Source organism: Electrona antarctica (genome assembly GCF_951216825.1).
Source record: "Electrona antarctica genome assembly, chromosome: 19".
Classification (NCBI taxonomy): domain Eukaryota; kingdom Metazoa; phylum Chordata; class Actinopteri; order Myctophiformes; family Myctophidae; genus Electrona; species Electrona antarctica.
In genome coordinates, this window is record NC_136800.1 from 22678747 (window position 1) to 22702611 (window position 23865).

General features: G+C 42.8%; 1 protein-coding gene across 1 annotated transcript in view; it reads right to left on the reverse strand.

Moving 5' to 3' along the window:
- The window catches only part of piezo2b (piezo-type mechanosensitive ion channel component 2b), a 182696-nt gene that overhangs the window by 36660 nt on the left and 122171 nt on the right, over nucleotides 1–23865 (reverse strand). Inside the window, exons 27-41 of the mRNA XM_079529246.1 lie at nucleotides 23739–23853; nucleotides 23425–23578; nucleotides 21415–21504; nucleotides 19931–20079; nucleotides 19421–19489; nucleotides 16791–16894; nucleotides 16417–16515; nucleotides 13813–13933; nucleotides 12789–12863; nucleotides 10526–10692; nucleotides 9451–9644; nucleotides 8132–8308; nucleotides 4248–4868; nucleotides 3583–3841; nucleotides 2763–2942 (exon numbers count right to left, since the gene is read on the reverse strand). Coding sequence (XP_079385372.1) covers nucleotides 2763–2942; nucleotides 3583–3841; nucleotides 4248–4868; nucleotides 8132–8308; nucleotides 9451–9644; nucleotides 10526–10692; nucleotides 12789–12863; nucleotides 13813–13933; nucleotides 16417–16515; nucleotides 16791–16894; nucleotides 19421–19489; nucleotides 19931–20079; nucleotides 21415–21504; nucleotides 23425–23578; nucleotides 23739–23853 — 2574 coding nt within the window. The remainder of the gene's footprint in view (nucleotides 1–2762; nucleotides 2943–3582; nucleotides 3842–4247; nucleotides 4869–8131; nucleotides 8309–9450; nucleotides 9645–10525; nucleotides 10693–12788; nucleotides 12864–13812; nucleotides 13934–16416; nucleotides 16516–16790; nucleotides 16895–19420; nucleotides 19490–19930; nucleotides 20080–21414; nucleotides 21505–23424; nucleotides 23579–23738; nucleotides 23854–23865) is intronic.

A 23865-nucleotide genomic window follows, 5' to 3' on the forward strand; every position in this document is an offset into this window, starting at 1 on the left:
TGTTGTTTTTCTCCATACGCAGGTTTCTTTACTGTACCCGTGAAAGGTGTCTACCAGTTCAGTTTCTTCCTCCATGGTGAAGGAGGAAGTCATGCAGCATCAGTTCTCTTGTTTAAAAATGGCGAGATTATAGTCAGCACTTATGAACATCAACCTACCCATAGTGTAAACCCATCAAATGGATGCTCACTGCTGCTGGAGGCAGGGGATTTGGTCTATATGAAACTCTACGCTAATACGTGGATATATGACAACGGTGATCACCTTAGTACATTTAGTGGCCATCTGCTGTTTACAGTGTAAGAAAGAGACATTCATTTCACAACAATAAAGGTCCCTGCACACAGAGTGCGTTTTTCGGTTTTCCGAAAAACGCGTCCAGTGTGCAACCACCTTAACACCCAACATTGTGGAATTCAAGGTGAGGCAAACCAGCAACTCTTTCTGTATTCTGATCTCTGTCATACTGGTCAATCACAGCAGGCCTATACCATTTTGTTACCCTGGAGATCTCTTCATTGAGAGAAATTATAATAATATCTACTAATTTAATAAAATACTATTGTACTGTATTTGTGCATTTGTTTTGAGACAGAGGCAACTATAGGTAATAATATATAAATACACATTTTCACCCAGCATTTGTCTTTGTCATTATATTATCCAGCCTGAATGGCTAAGACAATGATGTTGGCCCGGTGATATTCTTTATACAGTACATTATATAGAATATATATATCATATTGTATAGCAGTGTGTCATGCATTTCGAAGTATTAGCTCTGTTTGGTAGCTATATGTCTAGCTGGTCCCGTTTCCTGTTGAAAATGTTTGCGTGTTTATCCTTTCATTTGTGCACACCTGGTAGGATGTGAGCACATTATCCAGTTTCAAAGACTGGAGACTGAGCCAAGGTCATGTTTTACACTTCTGATCACATGACTCTGGATCATCCTACTGGATAGTCTGGAATACTCAACAATAATACTTAACACCTCTTATTAAAGCACACTTTTATGGGTAACAGTTTTCTTAAATGGCATGTAGTATAATTTATCCAATATTTCATTCAATTTATAAACTGTATGTTCCTTATTTATTATCTTGCTCTAAATAGTGTTTATTTACTTGCAAACTGATTCTCATTAAAGTGATGAAAAACACTTTGTTGCTTTGACAAGCACTATAAACTTGTGATTATAATAATCATTATGTTAATTATTTCACAACTGTCTATTACCCTGTATTGTGTAAATATAAAATTGTAATGATATATGAAATGGTAATCCTCATTCATTCATAATGAAGTTGAATATGTATTTTTTAGTCTTTAGAATTGTCTGAGAAAGCCTTTTAATATAGCCTTTTAAATGTTACATTCACTGGTCAGTGTTTTTTATTTAGTTCATCAGAAACACACTATGGACATTGTCTCTCTAAAAGTTGAGGGTAACATTTGAAGTGGTTTCTAGCATTAGAACTCTCATCTCCACTGTGCTACCAGTCCACTGTGTATTGGACCTTGTACGATCATACAGGCTTGAGGACTAGAGGTGACAACGGTCTCTTAAAATACAGTATTATACTTTTCAACGTTTCTCTGGGTATTTTTTATGTGTGTAGTTTACATTTTGTGGTATTCTGTCAGCACTTCGGTCCACACATAAGTCTTGACATGGAATTTGCATCACAGGTCACTGAACGCAAGTTTAGATAAGATTAATATGTTTTGATAATACTGGGTTAAAGACAAGTGCATTCATAATAAACATGTGCCAGGGATATATTTAAACAGAGACAATAGATCCAAACACAAGAGTGAAGAGCTTTAGAAAGACTGCATCCAGATACAGTCACAATGGTGTCGTTTGTGGGCTTGTTGTTACTTGTTACTAGTCTACCTGTCATGTGCAGATAGCCTGGCATGGCCAGACGAATATCACTGCGTAGATATTAGTCTGGAACTTTGGTGTGGTGTGATGTAATTCAAACTGAGGAGTGCCAGACCAATCTCACCAGGGAATCTTTTTCCTGTGGCAGATTCGTTTGGTTTCCAGGCTAATATGCAGAGGCAAGGGGAGACACTGTAGATGAGCTTAGCTTTAATCAGATTCCACAGCAGCTTGTTAGTAGAGGGTATGCGCATGCATAAAGTGAGTGGCAAATTGAATGGCAAAGTGAGTTTAACGTTGTTTAATGCAATCAGATGTGAGTTTTCTGTTTGGATGTATGGGCTGTCAACGCCGGAAAGTATTTTTTTTGCCACTCAGTACTGTAGGCGTTCCTGCATAACGTCCTGGTATGATGATGATGTCATGCGCATGCCCTCTACAGAGCAGGCAGGATCAGTGGTGTTTACACACTCATTTATAAAGACAAGGGAAGACACCACTTGTGTTCATTTTTCAGGAAATGAAGAAAACCTTATATTTTGAAAAAAACAAAGCAATAATGCCTCATCAAAGTTGGTGTTGTGACTTTATATATTGTCAATTACTTCCATGAGAGGGGGAGAGGTGGTGGAGCTGCTGACGTAAATGGCACTGATTTATGCAAATAAATCAAAAACCTAAAAAATTAAGTTAGGTGGTTTACTCCCGATAGCAACGGATATATAAATATATATACTTTTTTGTTTAAAGGTGCCCAGAATTACCAGGTGCCCACTGTTCCGGTTGCCCTTTTGGTTAGTCAAGAATGTGTGTATTGCACCTTGAGGATGGATCTGTGGAAGAACAGAGAATGTGTGTATTGTATAAGCACCTTGAGGATGGATCTGTGGAAGAACAGAGCCAGCAGCTGGATGAGGTCGTAATGGACGTAGCCGTCCTTCTTCTCCACTCCGATGATGTTGGGAGGGTGGTAGGGTTTGTTCTTGTCCAGCTTGTTCTGGTTGAAGGGGAAGAAGCCAAACTGGAAGAGGTATTTGATGACAATGGTGACCTAGAGGGGGGACAAGTTCCTTGTGTCAACGAGGGGGGCACACGATTCAAATTAAATTAGATTATGAGCCACTTTGCTGTCCTTATCTCCATATTCTAACTTTTTGTGTTTTTTCATAAATTATCATTATCATATCAAAAGTAGCAGATCCACAAGCTTGAAACATTTTGAGCTAGTACAGGTCTCACATCAACAACAAAAAGACTGTAAAAACAATATTAGATTTTTACACCAAATAACTATTCATCAACTCATCACCTCATCACCGAAAACTGGAGTATGAATAGGCCTTCACTGTTTTGGACATGAGGTTTCCACCCGACATAATGAGGTTTCCACCCGACATAATGAGGTTTCCACCCGACATAATGAGGTTTCCACCCGACATAATGAGGTTTCCACCCGACATAATGAGGTTTCCACCCGACATAATGAGGTTTCCAAAAGGGAACCCTTTTCCTACAGCATGCTGAGGCTGTTGTTTAGCAGCTGTGTACAGTGAGTGCTCTATCACAGAGGAGCTGTTGTTTAGCAGCTGTGTACAGTGAGTGCTCTATCACAGAGGAGCTGTTGTTTAGCAGCTGTGTACAGTGAGTGCTCTATCACAGAGGAGCTGTCTGTGTCTGTCACCCAGTAGTACCTCGGTGTAGACGATGGCAGTCATCCAGAAGCGCTTGCTGGGCCGGGGGACAGACAGCATGGCCCACAGGAAGATGGTGATGGGCAGGACCAGGGTGACGCAGGACGCAGACGCCATGTTGTTGATGATGATCACCAGGTAGCACACGAACTGTGAGTGAGCCACCAGGAGGTTGTAGAGAGCGTAGCACAGCTGCAGAATCAGAGGCTGGCCGCCGTAGAACTTGTCTGACTGATCCAGTTCCTCGTCATAGAACATCCTTGATGGTAGGTATGGGGGGATAACAATAGATATTTTCATTTGTCATTACGTCAGTGTCATTTAATTTGACGTCAAGTGACTGGTCGAACTCAGAGTGAGTTAACTTATTTGATTCATACCTTTACAATAAAGGACAAACGTTTCAGCTATGCAGCCTCTGTCAGTGTGTGTGGCTTGTAGATAATCTTTTTAAACATTTGAAAACTTGAAATGAGACATTCTGCATAAAGACTACTTTCTACTTTTGGCACTTTAAGTACATTTTGATACCAATACTTTTGTACTTTCACTAGAGTAAATCTTGAATTCCGGGACTTTTACTTAACAAAGTAGTTCTATATTGCAGTATTGCAGTATACTTTTACTTTGAGTACTTTTTCCCACCACTGCCCTGCACCACTTACTTGTTGAGCAGCAGTTCTCCGGCGGTCAGCTCGTTGGTCATGGAGGGCAGCAGGAGGTCTGACCGGCTGTCGGAGCGGCTGCTCGGCGACAACGCCATCAGCCTCCTGCGGTCCGCGTCGCTGTCGTCCGTGCTCACCAGGTGGTCGAAGCTCACCGCCTTGCTGTAGCTGGGCGGCACCTCGACCACGCCGCTGTCCGAGGCTTTGGAGGCGTCCGTGTCGGGGGTGTAGAGCAGCCCTGCTCGCCCCCCTCCGTCCTCCATCTGCATGTACCGCCGCTGCATGGCGCCTCCGCCCTCCTCCTCGCTCTCCGTGGTGTAGTGGTGGTCCCTGTCCTGTCCCGAGAGGGCCGACTCCTCCTCCGTCTCCTCAGCTCCTTTCCAGGGATCTCCGTCGTCGTGGTGCATCCGCGTCTCCTCTCGCCGCCCTGGCTCTCCCTCCTCCCCGGGTTCCGTCATGTCTCCCCAGATGCCTCCTCCTCCCCCCTCTGCCGCCCCCAGTGTCCCCTCTGTCCTCTGCTGCTTGTCCTTGTCCTCCCCTTGGTCGTGTTCGTCCTCCACCTCCTCTATGGTGTCTGCGGTACCTTGTCTGGAGTAGAGTGTGAAGCACTGTGTGGCCTCGCTGCAGGAGACACCAACATACAGTGTATATGAAATGGAGAGACAGTCAATGTAAGTTTACTTTTCAATTCAAAAATCTGAAATCTTTTGACGTAAAGGAAAATCTTTACATAGTCATCCTCAACACATTCTCACAGATAGTAGGCGTCAGTTATTGCCACTCCCTATAGTATACGACTAGTATTAGTGTTGTAGTCGAGACCAAGACAAGACCAAGACTTAGAGGGGTCGAGACCAAAGACGAGACCGAGACCGCCACGACCCTAGGGGGCCGAGACCAAGACAAGACCAAGACTTAGAGGGGTCGAGACCAAAGACGAGACCGAGACCACCGCGACCCTAGGGGGCCGAGACCAAGACAAGACCAAGACCTAGAGGGGTCGAGACCGAGACGAGACCAAGACCGCCGCAAGGCGAGACCAAGACCTTGTTTTTGTTTTTTTGATAGGCACAGAAAACAATCTTGATCTGAAACACTGCAGTGCAAATAGATTTTACAAAATTAGGTATAGGCCTACTACAGCATGATTCATTCAAATATTTATTTTAAATATCAATTAATGAATAACAATGAGGCATGCACATCAGAGCCGCCTGGGAGAAACATTTTTGTGTTAATTAATTAATCAATATCCAAAACTATACAAAATCTATAAGGCCAAACCTTATTAGAAAAAAATATTAATATATGAAAGCCTTTTCAAATGTCCTATTGGAATTGCAGGTGCTGCCAAATAAGTAATTACCCTCATGCCAGTCAGTTGCGCAAATATATAGGTCAGATCAATTAGCAGAGCGGACCAGCTTCTCACTGACTGCAGCACAATGACCAGCGCTTCTTAAAGTTTACTTACTTTAATAATATGACATAGTGTTGGATCTCCAGACAAACAAACCTTGGATTATATAATTATTGGATTATAATTCTTCAAATGACTAGCATGAGCCACAAGGTAAGAAACTAGAATGGTTCACTGTTCACAGTCAAACCCTGCAGCGGTTGTTCTTCAACCCGTCGCATTCCCATCAAAGTAGCCTGCTGATACCCACACTAACTTTGTGATCAACCTTAATTTGCTTATTTTATTTGTAAAAAGCAACACTGTATTAAGACATGGTAGTATAATATTGGTGCAAAATGGAAATATGTAATTAAATAGTTAATAGAGAGAGAGAGAGAGAGAGGCAGACGGAGAGAGAGAGAGAGGCAGACGGAGAGAAAGAGAGAGAGAGAGAGAGAGAGAGAGAGAGAGACAGACAGACAGACAGACAGACAGACACACAGACGGAGAGAGAGAGAGAGAGACACACAGACGGAGAGAGAGAGAGAGACACAGACAGACAGACACACAGACAGACGGGGAGAGAGAGAGAGAGAGAGAGAGCTAGCCCCGTTCCCATTTCAAAGAATTAAAAAAAGCTGTCTAGCGCGAGGCCTCGCAAGCCGCACCGACGCCGTTCGCACTTCGCACTATACCAAAAAAGTCAGGCTGTGGCGCTGTGTAACTCTCCGCCACCCGGCCGACACTTTATTTATGCCAGCCTGATATCATTTCATACAATCAACATGTTCTAACCCAATTTCAATAGATTTAAGATTACGTGTGCTCTAATTCAGCGCTGCGCTGCGCTCCTACAGCTGTCTTTAATGTTAATATGAATGGGATCAGTCCTTGCGATCGGGTTGATAGAACGTTTTGCATTGTCTCGTCTCGAGTGGTCTCGGTGGGGGAAGAGACCCGAGACAATTGGTCCGAGACCGAGACGAGACCAAGACAAATGAAGGGCGAGATCAAGACGAGACCGCAAGACAAAAAAGGTGTGAAGCGCGAGACCGAGACAAGACCAAGACAAATGAGGGGCGAGACCAAGACGAGACCGCAAGACAAAAAAGGCGAGAGGCGCGAGACCGAGACAAGACCGAGACAACGGAAATGTGGTCTCGAGACCGGTCTCGAGACGAGACCATGTCTCGAGAACTACAACACTAACTAGTATATAAGACTACAAAAACTAAAAGATACACATTAGAACTTCAGCCAGTAATCCCAACCTGCTGTGATCGAATCCCACCATGGGGACGCCCGTTTTGTTTTTCTCTCTCTCAGCATAGTTTGTGAGGTTAGGTTTAGGATTAAGGTTAGGTTTTGGCATAGTTTTGTCAACATGTGACGCTGCCATGGCATCCCAACATGTCAAAACTTGACTTTCAGGGCATCCCCATCATATACAGTAAGAACTTGACGTTTCATTGCTATTGACAGAGCTGCAAAATCTGACGGCTTCATTCCATAAAGATGCTTTTGATAGTGATACCATTCTGCTGTTATTGTTGGAAGTTCTTCTGACTAACACTTTAACAAAGAAACATTTTAAGGGAATTGACCGCAGTGATGACCAAAAAGAACACAACAATAAATACAACTCTTCACATTCAAGACCGGTTTAGAAAAAAGGACACATACTGAAACACTAAGGGCAAAAACAACAACAAATAAATTATTTCATTCCAAGTGATAAACACCCAACAGAAAAATGTGACACCAACTCGAAGCACATGGTTATTGACACAAAATTCAAACTCACTAAGGATGTCTTACTGTCGTTACTCCACTGATCTGCTTAGTGCTTACTGTAGATAATAACGGCTGTCAACAATTATTATTATTATATATTGTTTTTGCAACTGAATGGCTGGAAAATGGATATGAAGAGTTTACATAGTACACATAGTACATGCATAAACTATCCTTAATGATTATATCTGGTTTCAGTATTCATTTATGATATATTTTCTCTATTATTAAGGTTATTTTTGCAGTCAGTTTGTATTGGGGGTGGGGAGGGGCGGCGAGGCGGGGGTCGCGAGACATGGCCAAAGCATTTCCGGAGGTCCCCAGCCAAAAACGTTGAGAACCCCTGGACTAAAAGTCACAGGAATTTGTTTGCTAATCGATTGGTCAGCAAACCTTTTCTGCATATACGTTCATGCATGATACCTGAATGTTCAGGTCGTTTACGCTACTGCCTATGGAAAGTCAATAAATCATATCATGAAAGGATTATATCTAGAGATTACAAGAGAAAACTGGATAAGTAAATAATAATAATCAATGAGTCCTCCCTAACCGACTGATTAATGATTAATCGCCTATGACGGGACAGCCATAATGTACATCACATATTCATGGATGAGGTGAACATGGATGAGGGCAGGGTGCTGGAGGTGATGAGGAGGAGGAGGAGGAAGAGGAGACTGTGCACCTGGACAGGAGGCTGCTGCCACTGTCAGCGGAGGAGTTGTTGGACACGTCCAGGCCGTACATCTTGCGCAGCTTGGGGCGCGCACGCTCGCTGGTCTTGGGGATGCACTCGGGCATCCCGTCGAGGTCGTCCAGGGTGGACTGACGAGAGAACAGCATGGTGGCCTCAGTGCAGGCGCTGGGAGATGGACAGAATGGTGGGGATGATGGTCACAACATGAGAACAACATGGAGCATCTCCATGTTGGAGCACCATGTCCATCTGTCAGTGCAGGCACTGAGAGATGGACATGGAACCCTCAATAGTGTTAAGTGACATGGAGTGAAAACTATGATGAAAATGTTTGCTCTAATTCAATGGTTCTCTTTTTTTAATGACAAAATTGAAATTGATATGTATTTGGCCACGGAACCTCAGCTGAAAGGATTCCATGCCAGAGACCCCCAAAACACAAGATGTGTGAAACAGAATTTTTCACAACTATATATATTTTTTCAATCCAAACATTGTTCAAGGGTTTTCCAATGTAAAAAAGAATAGCTGATCCATAAGCTCAAAACAACATCAGCTAGTGCATCAAGCTGATACCACTTCTTCATATTGCCTTAAAATGTTACTGCTATACAGATAACTCAAACTTACATTAGTTTTCAATGCACAATCCACATGGGATTAACATGACACCTCATTACACCTCTAAATCACTGAGGGCCGTTTTCATGGCTTTTCAGATGATGCCGTCCACCATCAACACGCCTCACAGCGAGGCTGAATGATGCTGTCACTTTGTTTGGTCTGATAAACCAGACGGTGTCAAAGTGCAGAAACTATTACTCCCACACACTGTAGTGTAATACTATTACAAATGTAATGTATGTTGATTTGCATGGTACCAAAATCACAGAATTATGCCTATGATGAAAATGACACAACAGTCGAGAGTTTTAGTTAAGTATCCAGCAAGGAGAATAATTAATTTAATCAATTACAGGTAACCACGACTTGCTATCTCTAGCAAGCCTGACTGGCATGCCTATTTTAGGCATGTTTTATAGGTATAATCTCTCAAGACAGATTCAGTATTTTTCTTCTTTTTTTGGCCGATATAGGTTCCCAGATTGGCAAAAACTTTCCAACATCGCTCTGTTCACACAGGTGTGAGTCTCTGCTCTCTATTTAAAAAAATTGCAACAATAGCAGATATAAAGGAGGTTATTTTTGCTGTGTGACACCATCGTTACGACGAAAAGTCCTTTGTCCAACTAAGCACATAAATTACCTTCACGGTCATATACATAAATGCAGAAATAAAACGCTACCTGGACATACTGTCCCTGGATGCCATGGAGTCCTGGCTCTCCATGCGGAAATCTCCCCTCCGCCTGCGGACCCTGTGAGAGCCGGAGCAGGACTCGTCCTCGCTGAAGGGGTCCAGGCTGGACTGTCTGGACATGTTGAGTCTCATGGCCTTCTGGTAGTACACGTGGATGCTCTCCCTGTTTGGAACATTACCCTGCATGGGGAAACACACACAGTCCCAGAGCAGTGGTTAACACCTTACAACCCCCACTCTGATGAGTCCTAATAAACTTATAAAATAAAGTTCCGTGTTATGCTTTAAGTTTGTCCACACACAAGCTGCAGCCATCCATCCGTCCGTCCGTCCGTCCGTCCGTCCGTCCAGCCTATGAGCATACATAAATCTTCTGTTCTGGGGGTCACTGGCACAAAACAATTTCAGATGGGGGGTCCGCGGCCAAATACATTTTGGGGGGTTGTTGACATGAAACACTTTTTGAACCACTGCACTAGAGGAGGTAGAGTGGCAGTGGCTCAGGCCAGAACAAAATAAATGAAGACAGTCCATTCTGAGCGTACCTTTTAGAACTGGATAAATGCAGACAGTCCATTCTGAGCGTACCTTTTAGAACTGGATAAATACAGACAGTCCATTCTGAGCGTACCTTTTAGAACTGGATAAATGCAGACAGTCCATTCTGAGCGTACTTTTTAGAACTGGATAAATGCAGACAGTCCATTCTGAGCGTACCTTTTAGAACTGGATAAATGCAGACAGTCCATTCTGAGCGTACCTTTTAGAACTGGATAAATGCAGACAGTCCATTCTGAGCGTACTTTTTAGAACTGGATAAATGCAGACAGTGCATTCTGAGCATACCTTTTAGAACTGGATAAATACAGACAGTCCATTCTGAGCATACCTTTTAGAACTGGATGAATGCAGACAGTCCATTCTGAGCATACCTTTTAGAACTGGATAAATGCAGACAGTCCATTCTGAGCGTACCTTTTAGAACAGGATAAATGCAGACAGTCCATTCTGAGCGTACCTTTTAGAACTGGATAAATGCAGACAGTCCATTCTGAGCGTACCTTTTTGACCTCCCGGGTGAGCATGCAGCGCTCGATGCGCAGCACAGTGGAGATGTCGTTGTGCTCCTTGCACATGTCGTTCATCCAGTTGGTGAAGCTCTCCACCGTAGTCTGGCACAGCACCCAGGTGAACTTGACGATGTTGAAGACCCTCTTGATGATGTTGTCTGTTTGGGGAGGGAATGTGTAAACCAGATAACGTTCATAGGTCCTGTGTTTTGTAGTGCGCCCCATATCCAGTTATTAGACCAGCCCAAATTAAGAAAGAGAAAAGAAAAACCTAGGACAAGATAAAGAGGACTAGACTAGTCTAGGACAACAACTACAACTCAGTCACACTCAGTCGGTGAGTTACACCAGGAGGGAGTAGAAACACAGATCAACTGTCTGGCCACCCTCTACATACACAGGAGGGAGTAGAAACACAGATCAACTGTCTGGCCACCCTCTACATACACAGGAGGGAGTAGAAACACAGATCAACTGTCTGGCCACCCTCTACATACACAGGAGGGAGTAGAAACACAGATCAACTGTCTGGCCACCCTCTACATACACATAGAGGGACAGTCAGATGTCCTATAGCATTACACCAGGAGGGAGTAGAAACACAGATCAACTGTCTGGCCACCCTCTACATACACATAGAGGGACAGTCAGATGTCCTATAGCATTACACCAGGAGGGAGTAGAAACACAGATCAACTGTCTGGCCACCCTCTACAGTTACACCAGGAGGGAGTAGAAACACAGATCAACTGTCTGGCCACCCTCTACATACAGGGAGTAGAAACACAGATCAACTGTCTGGCCACCCTCTACATACACATAGAGGGACAGTCAGATGTCCTATAGCATTGCTGTCGGGCAGAAACCGCACATCTCCATATTTTAACTTTTTGTGTTTTTTCGTAAATGAATGCCCTACTTGAACGTACTACATACAAAAGTCATCACACAAAAGCATCAGAAGTAGCAGATCGACAAGCTTTCGAGCTTGCAGATCTGCTATTTTGGACAATAAAATGGACAACAGATGTTCAGGAGGTGGAGGAACATGCCTTGATCCTGCCTTTCAGGCCACTTTCCGCCCTCCATCTGACCCTATTTATACCCGCCCAAAACCACCCAGAATCCTCTATGCTTTTCCTACCACTCCATTTCTCGCTCTCTCTCTTCCTCCCTCCCTATCTCTCTCCTTCTATCTTTATCCTTCTCCCTCCACAGGTTCCTGCAGGGGGTGAGTAGTGAATGAGAAAGCCACTCTTACAGAGACTATTTCCTATGTCTGTACTTATACATACCATACATACTGTATGGTCTTCCATTCATTAATGTCACCCAGGCTAACCTACCCTAAGGGAAAGACACAATAGAGTATTCTATACAGTCTACAGCACATCCCCTATCTGCACGCAGAAGTATTGAGAGCTCATGCATCAAAACCCTGTAATCATGCTCCCTCAGGGCTTAACGCCAATACCACAACCATGTTATCTATTCAAATCCATTATTATTACATTATAATATTTATTGATTATATGCATAACAAGATTATAAGGCTCTTATCATTGGATAAGTCAAAACTTTAAGGGGTTGAAATGTATTATATCATCCATGTCAATCCACCCTGACGCCGGCTGTACAATCTAACCAACCGTATAGGACAAACAGTATTCTTTTAGATTTGTGAAGCTGGCTCTTAGAATACTGAAAAGTCTGTTTCAGGATGGTTGTCCGTTGTTGACCATGTGACGATGGTTACAAGTAATTACGGGAATATATCGTTGCTGTCATGCAGACCCCAGTGGGGTCCCGAGATTAAGTGACAAAAGAAAGACCATTACTGTATCAAAAGTAATAAACAAACCATAAAAACTGGTCAAACATTGGCCACATTGTCAAATAAACAATAATAGGTAAATATTGTGAAAATATGTTCACAATTATTTATCTGTGGAACCGAATCGAAAAATAAATGTAATGCCTCAACTCCACCAATTCCAAATGCTTATCAGGGTGAGGAATCCATACTAACTACAGCGTGTGTAGTGTGGTCACCACCTGGTGATTCAGGAGCCTTGATCATACTAACTGCAGCCTGTGTAGTGTGTGGTGTGTGTAGTGTGTAGTGTGTAGACCAACCTGGCGGTTCAGAAGCCTTGATCATACTAACTACAGCCTGTGTAGTGTAGTGTAGTGTAGTGTAGTGTAGTGTAGTGTAGTGTAGTGTAGTGTAGTGTAGTGTAGTGTGGTGACCAACCTGGCGGTTCAGGAGCCTTGGCGTCCTCTGCTTCCTGACCGTCAGACAGCTCACCTATCTCAATGGTCACATGACCTGTGGACACGCAACAACAAAACAGCAATGTAATCACTACTACATTTTCTTTACAAAAGTATCAATAATGCAATGTAGAAATACTCTGTTACAAGTAAAAGTCCGGAATTCAAGTACTTATTAAAGTACCAAGAGTATTTAAGTATAGTATTTAAAGACCTTTTAAGCGTCGTACAAAGCCAACTCGAGTTGTGAAAATCATGACAACAAACAGCAGGTTACAACACTTTTTTGTTGTTTTTCTTCTTTGTAATTATTTGTTTGGTCCAAAAAATTGTGCTTGTTGTCATGATTTGGCCTCGAGTTGGCCTTGTACGACGCTTAAAAGGTCTTTAAATAAATACTTTTTGAAATGTCTATGGGAAAAATGCATTGGGAATTATTTCCTGGGCCTGGCGTCGTCATGAAAGGGGGCGGGACTGCGACGCTCTATAAAGGAGTCATTATGCAGAATGTCTCAATTCACAAGTTTTCAAATGTATAAAAATCCTTTGACAATAGCAGATCTACAAGCGCACACCACGTGCTGTGGGCTTGTAGATCACTATTAGCCGAAGTATATGAGCAGACACAACTGGAATTCTATCAAATTGAAGCTGATAAATGGGTTCTCTCTCTTGATTGGATGAAATTGGTGACCCATTGGTAATGGAGTTTACTGAACAGAAAAAAGTAATCAAATATTACTTACTTACACCACCTTTATCTTTGAGATTGCATTTGTATATAATAGTCTCTGTTGGGTGGAAACCATTATGTCCAAAACAGTTACTTTTCAGGATTCAAATAAAAAAAGTAGCAGATCTACAAGCTCAAAACTTGGAAAACGTGGATCTGCTACTTTTTTTACGAAAAAACACAATAAGTTAGAATATGGAGATAAGAGGTTTCTGCCCGACAGCAACGATATATTCTATATAGTACACATCAGAACCTACTTAGTACTTACTGTCTCTCTTGCTCTTCCTGTGTCTGACTCCCTTGGTGTACTTCTTCCAGAACTTGCGTTTTCCTTTGCCTCGCTCCTTCAGGGCTGTTTTGGGGTCTGTAATCCAGGCCTGGTACAGGAACTACGGTAGAGAGAGAGGTTAACGGTTCTAAAACATTCAGTCATGACAGAAACCACGGTGGAGAAAGAAAATAATTTAAACAAAGCAAATCGTGCAACGAGTAAACAGAACAATTACATACTGCTGAACACCTGTACATGAAATGAATAGGGATCTTTGAGCAGAAAAGCGTGAAAACATGTTTTGTTTGTTTTTTTTGCTCCACTGATCAGCATAATTACTAATTGTTGTTAATTGTCTTATTCCTATTTTAGTCACGGCGAAGCTAGCACAGTAAGCAACTCTGTTGATCGGCTTGCTCAGTTGGTCAAAGAACCAAGAGCTGGTCACAGCTTATTAAGTATTAAAGGGACATTTCACCGCTGGAAGAAACTCCAGTCACTCAATGTTAATGTTAGTATTTGTAGTAGACAACAGTAGCACAATTTGAAATGTGCACTCTATGGCCAGAGAAATAATGTAGTCTGTGGGTTTGACTAGGGTTTGACTGGATTGCTGGATTACTACAATGTCCATAATGCTTTGGTACACTCACCCCACCTAGTGAAGAGGGGGATGGCTGTCATGTGGTCCAGGAAGGAAGTGAGACCAGTGTCTGTGACATCACAGACACTTTGAAATACTAAAATATCTAAAAACACATATTACCCACATAATAACCACAGGAAAGTGTTTCTTGTCTCCCAAACATCATTACAATAAGATCTGGTTGTAAAAGGGGTGAAGTGGCCCTTTTGTTTTTTTTAAGATATTTTTTTTACGCCTTTTATTGGTTTTTGAAGGGACAGACAGTAGGCTGACAGGAAACGGGAGAGAGATGGGGGAAGACATGCAGTAAAGGCCGTGTCGGGCTCGGGAGTCGAACCCGCGGCACACTGCGACTGGATTACCAGTCGGGTGCCCAGACGGTTACGCCACCGCCTGGGCTGAAGTGGCCCTTTAATAGTAGAAAAGAAAGTACCTTTGGAAACCAACGGTTCCTGAGCCATATGTGGTGAGGAGTCCTTCTCCTGTTTATGTAGCAGGAGACAGCTTGATGTACAAGTACACCCCTTGGACAATGTCACAGGGACTTACCCCCAATCCTACCCTTGATGCTGAGTGCCAAACAGCGAGGCATTGTGGACCATTTATAGTCTTTAGTACGACTCGGCTTGAGTCGGCTGGGGATTGAACCCCCGGCCTCCCAATCTCTGGTCAAACAGGGACACAGGATATAATTACATTAACTACCAAATGCTGAGTTTCATCTGTTAAACGTCAGGGACAGCCTCTTGAGAGGCAATAGCGACCGCAATCACACACCACAACAGACAAAATACTTTTTGTGTTTTTTATGTTTGATGGAGTAGGTGGTTGAGGATATTTTTGTGTTCGCTATTGTTTTGTTTTTGTCTCTGTATTTTCTTGTCTTCGTGTATTATATTTGTGTGTATATGTGGCTAGCCAGTAGCCATACTGTATCTTGCGGGTTGGTTATATTTTTCTGTTAAATAAAAAGAGAGCATTGGGGAAATTTTGAAAGAGAATTTTTTCAAACATTCATACACCATGCATTTCAAGAGACATTATCTGAAACCAAAAGAGACAAAATACATTAAAGACCTTTGAAAAAAGCCTCCAGTTCATGCATTAAAAGAATCATATCCACAGACTCCATTCCATATTAAAACTGCAATCCGGGATTTAGTTCAATGTTTCCTTTATTTTGTCATTTTTGCATGCATGCAAGCAAAATAAATAATAAGCTGTGTTTCTCCTGAGAAGACAATGAATAAATAGAGCAAAATGTCAGAATCAAATGAAATGTTATTTTAGAGGATGTTAATACAATATAAGTGTTTGGATGTGGTCTCCCTACTCCTTCCACTCACTGAGACATTTACAACCTGCTGTCGGCAGTCGGGGCAGAACACCTACTTCCATCTTGGATGAGTGGTAGAAAATGTGACTTTGGGAGACGTTGGATTGAAATCCTGGTGTAGGACGTGAAAACGTACGGATTGCAGCTTTAACATCTGATTTAAAAGGGACTGTTACTGTTAGCTCTGTGGTAAAGCACGGCGGTAAACACTGCTGGGGTTGTTGGTTTGAATCCCAGTGGGACCAACCCCCGCTGCTAAAAAAGCATGCGCTGACGGTAATGGTTAAGGCCTGTGTGGATATAACCACGCCCACCAAATAGCATGTTATGATTCAGAATGTTGTGTGGTAGTTGAAGATGTACAGCTATGCCCACTGTAAGCCAAAATGGAACAAGGGACATGCAGTGAACCAAGCAAATCACACATTAGCCTTCTAGCTTGCTGGCAAATATCCACAAAGACACAAAGCATGCCTCGAGCGTGATTTGATTCATACTTTGTCGTACGACAGTGTCGTGCTAGCCGATCTGCAAGCTCGAGCTCACAGATCGGCTGTTTTCGCCAGTATCACACCGAGGTATGACTGAGTACAAGCTCTTATATGTGCTGGTTAAATACCTTGCCTGCCTTCACTACATACTGCAGGATAGTTCTGGGGAGCTTAATGATAGCCTTGGGCAAAGCCAATACTGCAGAGGCAAATTTCCCAATAGCACGCTAGAGAGAGAAAGGGACAAGTCGGCAGAGGGTTAGTAGTAGACAGATTTAAGCAACAAAATTGGGTCAGTGTGTTAGTCGATTAGTTAGTTAATTATTTGATCCCCAAAGGAAATTGATCAAAGCAACAGTGATGACGGAGTCGAGATAATTGTACATTAAAATAACACAGTAAATGACAATCGTACAATGAAATTGTACGATGAAATTGAGCTTAAGAGCGCCTCCACCCTGAGACGGAGACAGAGAGAGAAAGGTGAGCCCATTATTCTAACCTGGAACGCTGATTTCTTTGGCGGCTCCTCATCTTTGCTCTCCTCCTCCTCCTCCTCTTCCTCACTGTCGGTTTCAAACAAGTAATAATCTCCACTTCTGACCACTGAGGGGCAGAGAGTGAAGGATGGTGGTTATATGCAGAGTCAAAACTTGACACTCAACTATTCAGATGTTTTTGCTTTTGTAAAATTAAAGCTCAAGGAAGGGAGGCTGAATTCCTTCCTGGAAAGCATTTAGGATCACAGGGGTTGTTTTAGAAATACACATCTATCACAGTTTTGTTTGGCTTTTGTTTTGCTGTCCACACCATAGACCCCACCCACTCCACTGAGTGAACTGCTTCAGTCTGATAATCAGGCTAACTCTTACCTAGCCTGAGTCCACACCATAGACCCCACCCACTCCACTGAGTGAACTGCTTCAGTCTGATAATCAGGCTAACTCTTACCTGTAAACTTGTAGTCTTGCGTAGCCAGACAACTATTCCACAATCTCCCAATGCTATAAAGAGTCTGGAACTACACCTCCCAAAATCTGAGCACAGAAGCTTGCATTTCCGTTCACGAAAATAAATTTTAAAAATATCTATCTATCTATCTATCTATCTATCTATCTATCTATCCATCCATACCTTCTAAATCAGTAGTTTCACATCACAGCGTGGCACTAAGTGACGCACTGTGAGCTTGTATCTGCTAGTTTTGAACAGCCAACGCAAAAATCTAAAACAACATGGTTTTAATGGGCTAACACACTCATCACACTTCACACTCATCCACACTTATTACACTCAAAAGTGAACACCTTAACCGTAATTTATTTATCTCAGCTACTTCCAAGTATTTATATTAAATGTGCTAACTATACCGATTGGGTAAGACTGTATATTAAGGTCAGATCTATAATACATAATAGTGCAGCTTCATAACACTTGTTATAAATTGTTATTGTTTATAATTATGCATGACGAAGACAATTCATAACAGGTATAGTTCCGCTGAGCTTATAATGCATTATGACCACCAGGATTTATAATACGTCATAATCCTTGTTATAAATTGTCATACGTGATTATAAACATTTATAATGCGTGTTGTTATTCCTTATAAGAACATTATAATGCATTACAAATGCATTATAGACGCAACCTTATTATAGGAGGAGTTCAGCCAAAATACAACCCATGAAGCCTTGATTTCATGGAGGTTTATTTTGTTTTGTCACATTCCTATTCCTAATTTGAAGTCAAGGCTTCATGAAGTGTGTAATTGATAGAAAATAAATATTTTTTTGGTTGAACTACTCATATACAGTGTCTCAAATCTCCACACATTGAATTAAACAAATGTTTCAATGGACAAGTTGTATTCATCCACACATTCAGCTAGTCACATTAATGGACGGAACTGTTAAAAGGTGAAGAAAACAGGAAATGTTAGAGATGGGAAAAGACAGCATAACTGACAACAATCCTACGTACAGTATGAAGGATGCCCTCTCAACAAAAGTGTACTGTGCTGCGAGGACACAGGTGTTTTACAGTCCATGCAGGAGCACAGCAGTGTGTTAAAACGCTATAGTTCACAGAGCATATATGTTGTTCATGAGGGTCTAGATTCAGAAGAATGCAATAAGAATAAGAGGAGGCTGGCTTATGTCCTTGAACAGAAGAATCACAGTGATGGGGAGGGGTGGGGGGTGTTCGGGGTGGGTCATGAAGATGAGAGATGAGATGGTCAAATCACAAGAAAAATGGAAAAAATGGAGGAAGTGGGGAAACTAGTAATATCAAAGACATGACTTCAAAAACCAAACAGGTTACCTCAGAGAATTGGCTGCAATTGTTACTTTTTTAAATACACAAAACAATTTTGTGAATAGAACTATGACTGTAAAAAGCTGTTCATTTTATTTACACACACGCCCAATTTGATTGCAGCATCTTCTCCTTAGCAATACCCTGTCGGGTTAGCATGTCTATGAGCAAAGAATTAATGAATCCCTTCACCCTCTCTCGCACAACACTTATTACAACATTCATCGACAGAAAGGGGGAAGGGGAATTCATGTCTTTGCAGCAAAATAGTTGCTCACAACAAGAGAGATTCCCTACTGTGAGCTCATCGGGGTGAGGCCAGTTGACGACGGAGAGGCTGGGTCACATCATGTAAGCGCGTGTTTCTGATGAACCACGGTTATAAATGTCCAAGCTTTTAGCCATTTTCTTTTTCATTTGTGACCCATGATCTATTTAAGGCAACCCTTAGCACCGATACCAACACTGTTCATTGGCTCTAATCATATATGAACCCTAGCATCCCCTATTCAATCAATCAATCAATCAATCAATCAATCAATCGCCATTTGGAATGTCGTAATCGTGACAGACCTAGTGGTTAAACTCTACACATTGTGTTACAGTTACTGAATTTGAGAATGGCAGGTAATGAGGGTCCTTAAATAGAAACAGAAAAGGACTAAAAGATCTGGACAGAAGAGGGATTGTTTTTTAGTCCCTTCTGAGCCCAGGTGGGGGGGGGGGGGGCAGTATGGGAATCCTCCGAGTTCTGGTCAAGGACACAAGGGCCAATCAGAATGGAGGAAGTAAAAAGGTGTGGGGTCAACCTACTGGAAGCATGGTCGACCCACGGCCTCCACCACTGCTTTTTTTTGGTCTTGGCTTTCGTTCGCTCTGCTCCTAAAATTTACACAAATACATCAGTAGAACATTTGATAAATAAATCACTCCTTGTCTTTACTTCAAAGGAAAAATAATACTCTTTTTTTTTAAACGTTTAGATTAAACGTTTAGATTAAATAAAACAACATATCGTTGCTGTCGGGCAGAAACCTCTTCTTCTAACTGTGTTTTTTCGTAAACTAACGCCCTACTTGTTCACGCTACAGCGTCACACGAAGGCATCAAAAGTAGCAGATCCGAAAGCTCGAAACGCGACGCAAAGCGACACGTTTCCAGCTTGTGGATCTGCTACTGTTGACATGTTCTACTTTAAATCCTGAAAGCAAACAGTATGAGGTTTCCACCCGACAGAGACCATATATAAATACATCATTAAACATCACTAGGGTTATTGTATTTACAGCTTATCATCATTCTGCCCCCTGTGCCATACTGTACCATCGTCCTCCTCTTCCTCCTCGCGCTGCTGTTGGACGGGGCTCTCCCCGGGTCCGGGGGCCGACCCTCCGTCCATGGACTGCACCAGACTCAACATCTTCTCCTTGCCCCTCTTGAACTTCTCCTGACGCATCTTAATGCGGTCCATCCTGATTTGATCAGAGGGAGGGAGGGGAAGGGCTGAGCATTAACACACATACTGTACACCCCCCATGACTTCCAAACAACACTACTGTCCATAAACATAAAGTCCACATATTATGGAAATTAGGGTACATTATGTCCAAGAGGAGTGCTCATTAGGGGCAGGTAAGTGCATATTAACAAGACTCATGAGTAACTCCTGAGGCAATTCTGAGTGGCGGAAATACATTGTAATATGTATTAGTCAATTAGTGTACACTCTGGGATTGGTTCCTGGAATGGGTGTAAGGTAAACATATAGGTAATTTTTAACCATCACTAAATACTTTCCGTAGCACAGATTTAATGTTGCTTTCATACTATAACATGCTTTGATAACCAAGGGTCAATCTGACACAGGTGTAGAACATAGTTTAGATTTACAAATAACGCATGAATGCATTTGATGTTGTCTGATTGGTTTAACCCCAACATACACTAAATCAAAGACAATTTGATATGAAATGGAAAATGTAATCTATGAAACACAATTTGAGCTGGACTGTGTCGTCTTGAACTGTGCTTAACTTGGTGTTTGAAGGAATAATGTCTCTTTTCATTTTAAATAGAAGCGTTGTGTGTTTGTGTAAATGGTTGAAGGCTCACTGTCTCTTAAATAGAAGCCATACAGTATGTTGTCAGACAGAAGACTAAGGGTCCTTGCCCTGGTGCGTTTTTACAGATTTATGACAGTGTTTTTTCCGGCCTTTTTCCGAAAACCGATCTGTAAGGACCTTAAATGGTTGAAAGCTCATCTTTATCATTTTAAATAGAAGCCATACAGTATTATATTCTAGATATAGGATAGTTTTAACAGGCATTGTTTTCCCCAAACATTTTGGGACAAATGTGGTAGAAGAGTCAATCATACAGATCCCCACAATATGTAACTGTAAATAAAACTTGAATAAATCAAGGGTCAATCAATAAAAAATGGGATTGTTTTTTGCGACAGCCACAATACTAGAGCGAGCGTAAACAACGCTTTGGTAACACCCACCTATAGAACAAAGATGGGTACATTTTCCATCTACAGCACTGCCACGCAAGTGTGGAATGCTCTGACCCCATCCCTTAAAAAGTGTTGTTCACTGGCTTCCTTTAAAACAGCTCTGAAAACTCACCTTTCAGGAGGCCAAAGGGAGAGGTACATTATCACTGGTGTTAATTCTTATTATGTTGATGAATTGGATATAGGACCCCAATGGAAACAAAACCGCAGGGACTTTTTTGGTGTTTGACTACACTTGTACCGTTTTGCATTTCTGTCTAATAAAATATTCAATCAATCATTCACTCACTGTCTCTTCAGCTGCTCCATGGACTTGTGCTCCTCCTCCAGACGTGCTCTCACTGCCTTCACTATGGTGGCCTGGAAGAGCTCCGCCCCTCTGGAACCCCAAAACACACATCAGGTCACAGTGGTCATTTGGTACGCCTTACACATTAACATCAGCATTCATTTAACTCAGAAGGGTGTGTACACATGGAACCAAATGTAGGTCCATTTGTTTCTAATTTGTAGTTGTACACACCCTTTGGAGTTAAATCAACAGTGAGAATTTTGCTGTGTACTCCTGCATGGTCAACCGTGAACAGGTCCAGAGAACAACAGTACAGTACCTGGATGCTAGGATCTGTGAGGTCCAGAGAACAACAGTACAGTACCTGGATGCTAGGATCTGTGAGGTCCAGATGAACAGTATAGTACCTGGATGCTAGGATCTGTGAGGTCCAGATGAACAGTATAGTACCTGGATGCTAGGATCTGTGAGGTCCAGAGAACAACAGTACAGTACCTGGATGCTAGGATCTGTGAGGTCCAGATGAACAGTATAGTACCTGGATGCTAGGATCTGTGAGGTCCAGATGAACAGTATAGTACCTGGATGCTAGGATCTGTGAGGTCCAGATGAACAACAGTATAGTATCTGGATGCTATGATCTGTGAGGTCCAGGTGAACAGTATAGTACCTGGATGCTAGGATCTGTGAGGACCAGATGAACAGTATAGTACCTGGATGCTAGGATCTGTGAGGTCCAGATGAACAGTATACTGTAGTACCTGGATGCTAGGATCTGTGAGGTCCAGAGAACAACAGTACAGTACCTGGATGCTAGGATCTGTGAGGTCCAGATGAACAGTATAGTACCTGGATGCTAGGATCTGAGAGTCCCAGATGAACAGTATAGTACCTGGATGCTAGGATCTGTGAGGTCCAGATGAACAGTATAGTACCTGGATGCTAGGATCTGAGAGGTCCAGAGAACAACAGTACCTGGATGCTAGGATCTGTGAGGTCCAGATGAACAGTATAGTACCTGGATGCTAGGATCTGTGAGGCCCGGATGAACAGTATAGTACCTGGATGCTAGGATCTGTGAGGCCCAGATGAACAGTATAGTACCTGGATGCTAGGATCTGAGAGCCCCAGATGAACAGTATAGTACCTGGATGCTAGGATCTGTGAGTTCCGGATGAACAGTATAGTACCTGGATGCTAGGATCTGAGATCCCCAGATGAACAGTATAGTACCTGGATGCTAGGATCTGAGAGCACCAGATGAACAGTATAGTACCTGGATGCTAGGATCTGTGAGGTCCAGATGAACAGTATAGTACCTGGATGCTAGGATCTGTGAGCCCCAGATGAACAGTATAGTACCTGGATGCTAGGATCTGTGAGGTCCAGATGAACAGTATAGTACCTGGATGCTAGGATCTGAGATCCCCAGATGAACAGTATAGTACCTGGATGCTAGGATCTGAGAGCACCAGATGAACAGTATAGTACCTGGATGCTAGGATCTGTGAGGTCCAGATGAACAGTATAGTACCTGGATGCTAGGATCTGTGAGCCCCAGATGAACAGTATAGTACCTGGATGCTAGGATCTGAGAGCCCCAGATAAACAGTATAGTACCTGGATGCTAGGATCTGAGAGCCCCAGATGAACAGTATAGTACCTGGATGCTAGGATCTGAGAGGCCCGGATGAACAGTATAGTACCTGGATGCTAGGATCTGAGAGGCCCGGATGAACAGTATAGTACCTGGATGCTAGGATCTGAGAGCCCCAGATGAACAGTATAGTACCTGGATGCTAGGATCTGAGAGGCCCGGATGAACAGTATAGTACCTGGATGCTAGGATCTGTGAGGTCCAGATGAACAGTATAGTACCTGGATGCTAGGATCTGAGAGCCCCAGATGAACAGTATAGTACCTGGATGCTAGGATCTGTGAGGTCCAGATGAACAGTATAGTACCTGGATGCTAGGATCTGAGAGCCCCAGATGAACAGTATAGTACCTGGATGCTAGTATCTGAGAGGCCCGGATGTCTGCGACCACATGCAGGAAGTAGTAGCTCATGAACACTCGTCTCTGGAGTAGCAGGAAGGCGAAGCAGATGCTGTCCCAGATGATGCCCGCCTCGTCACTGGGCAGCTCGCAGCGGTGTTCCCCTGAAACACAAGGAAAGTTCACTAATGCTACCTGTTGCACATACTGTAGGAGAACCATGGACCAAAACAGGTCCATGCGCTTAACTGAGGAGCCCCTGGTTAGAAACACTGAGGTAGAGGCTTGTAAAAGTGTGATAAACACTGAGCCAGTGTGTCTTACGCAGCAGGTTCTGGTCCATGGTGATGTTGTAGTCCTTGATGGTACAGGCCAGGCTGAACAGCTGGATCAACCAGCAGTGGACGATCAGGGAGTTGATGTAGCCACAGGCCAGGATCTGTACGACACA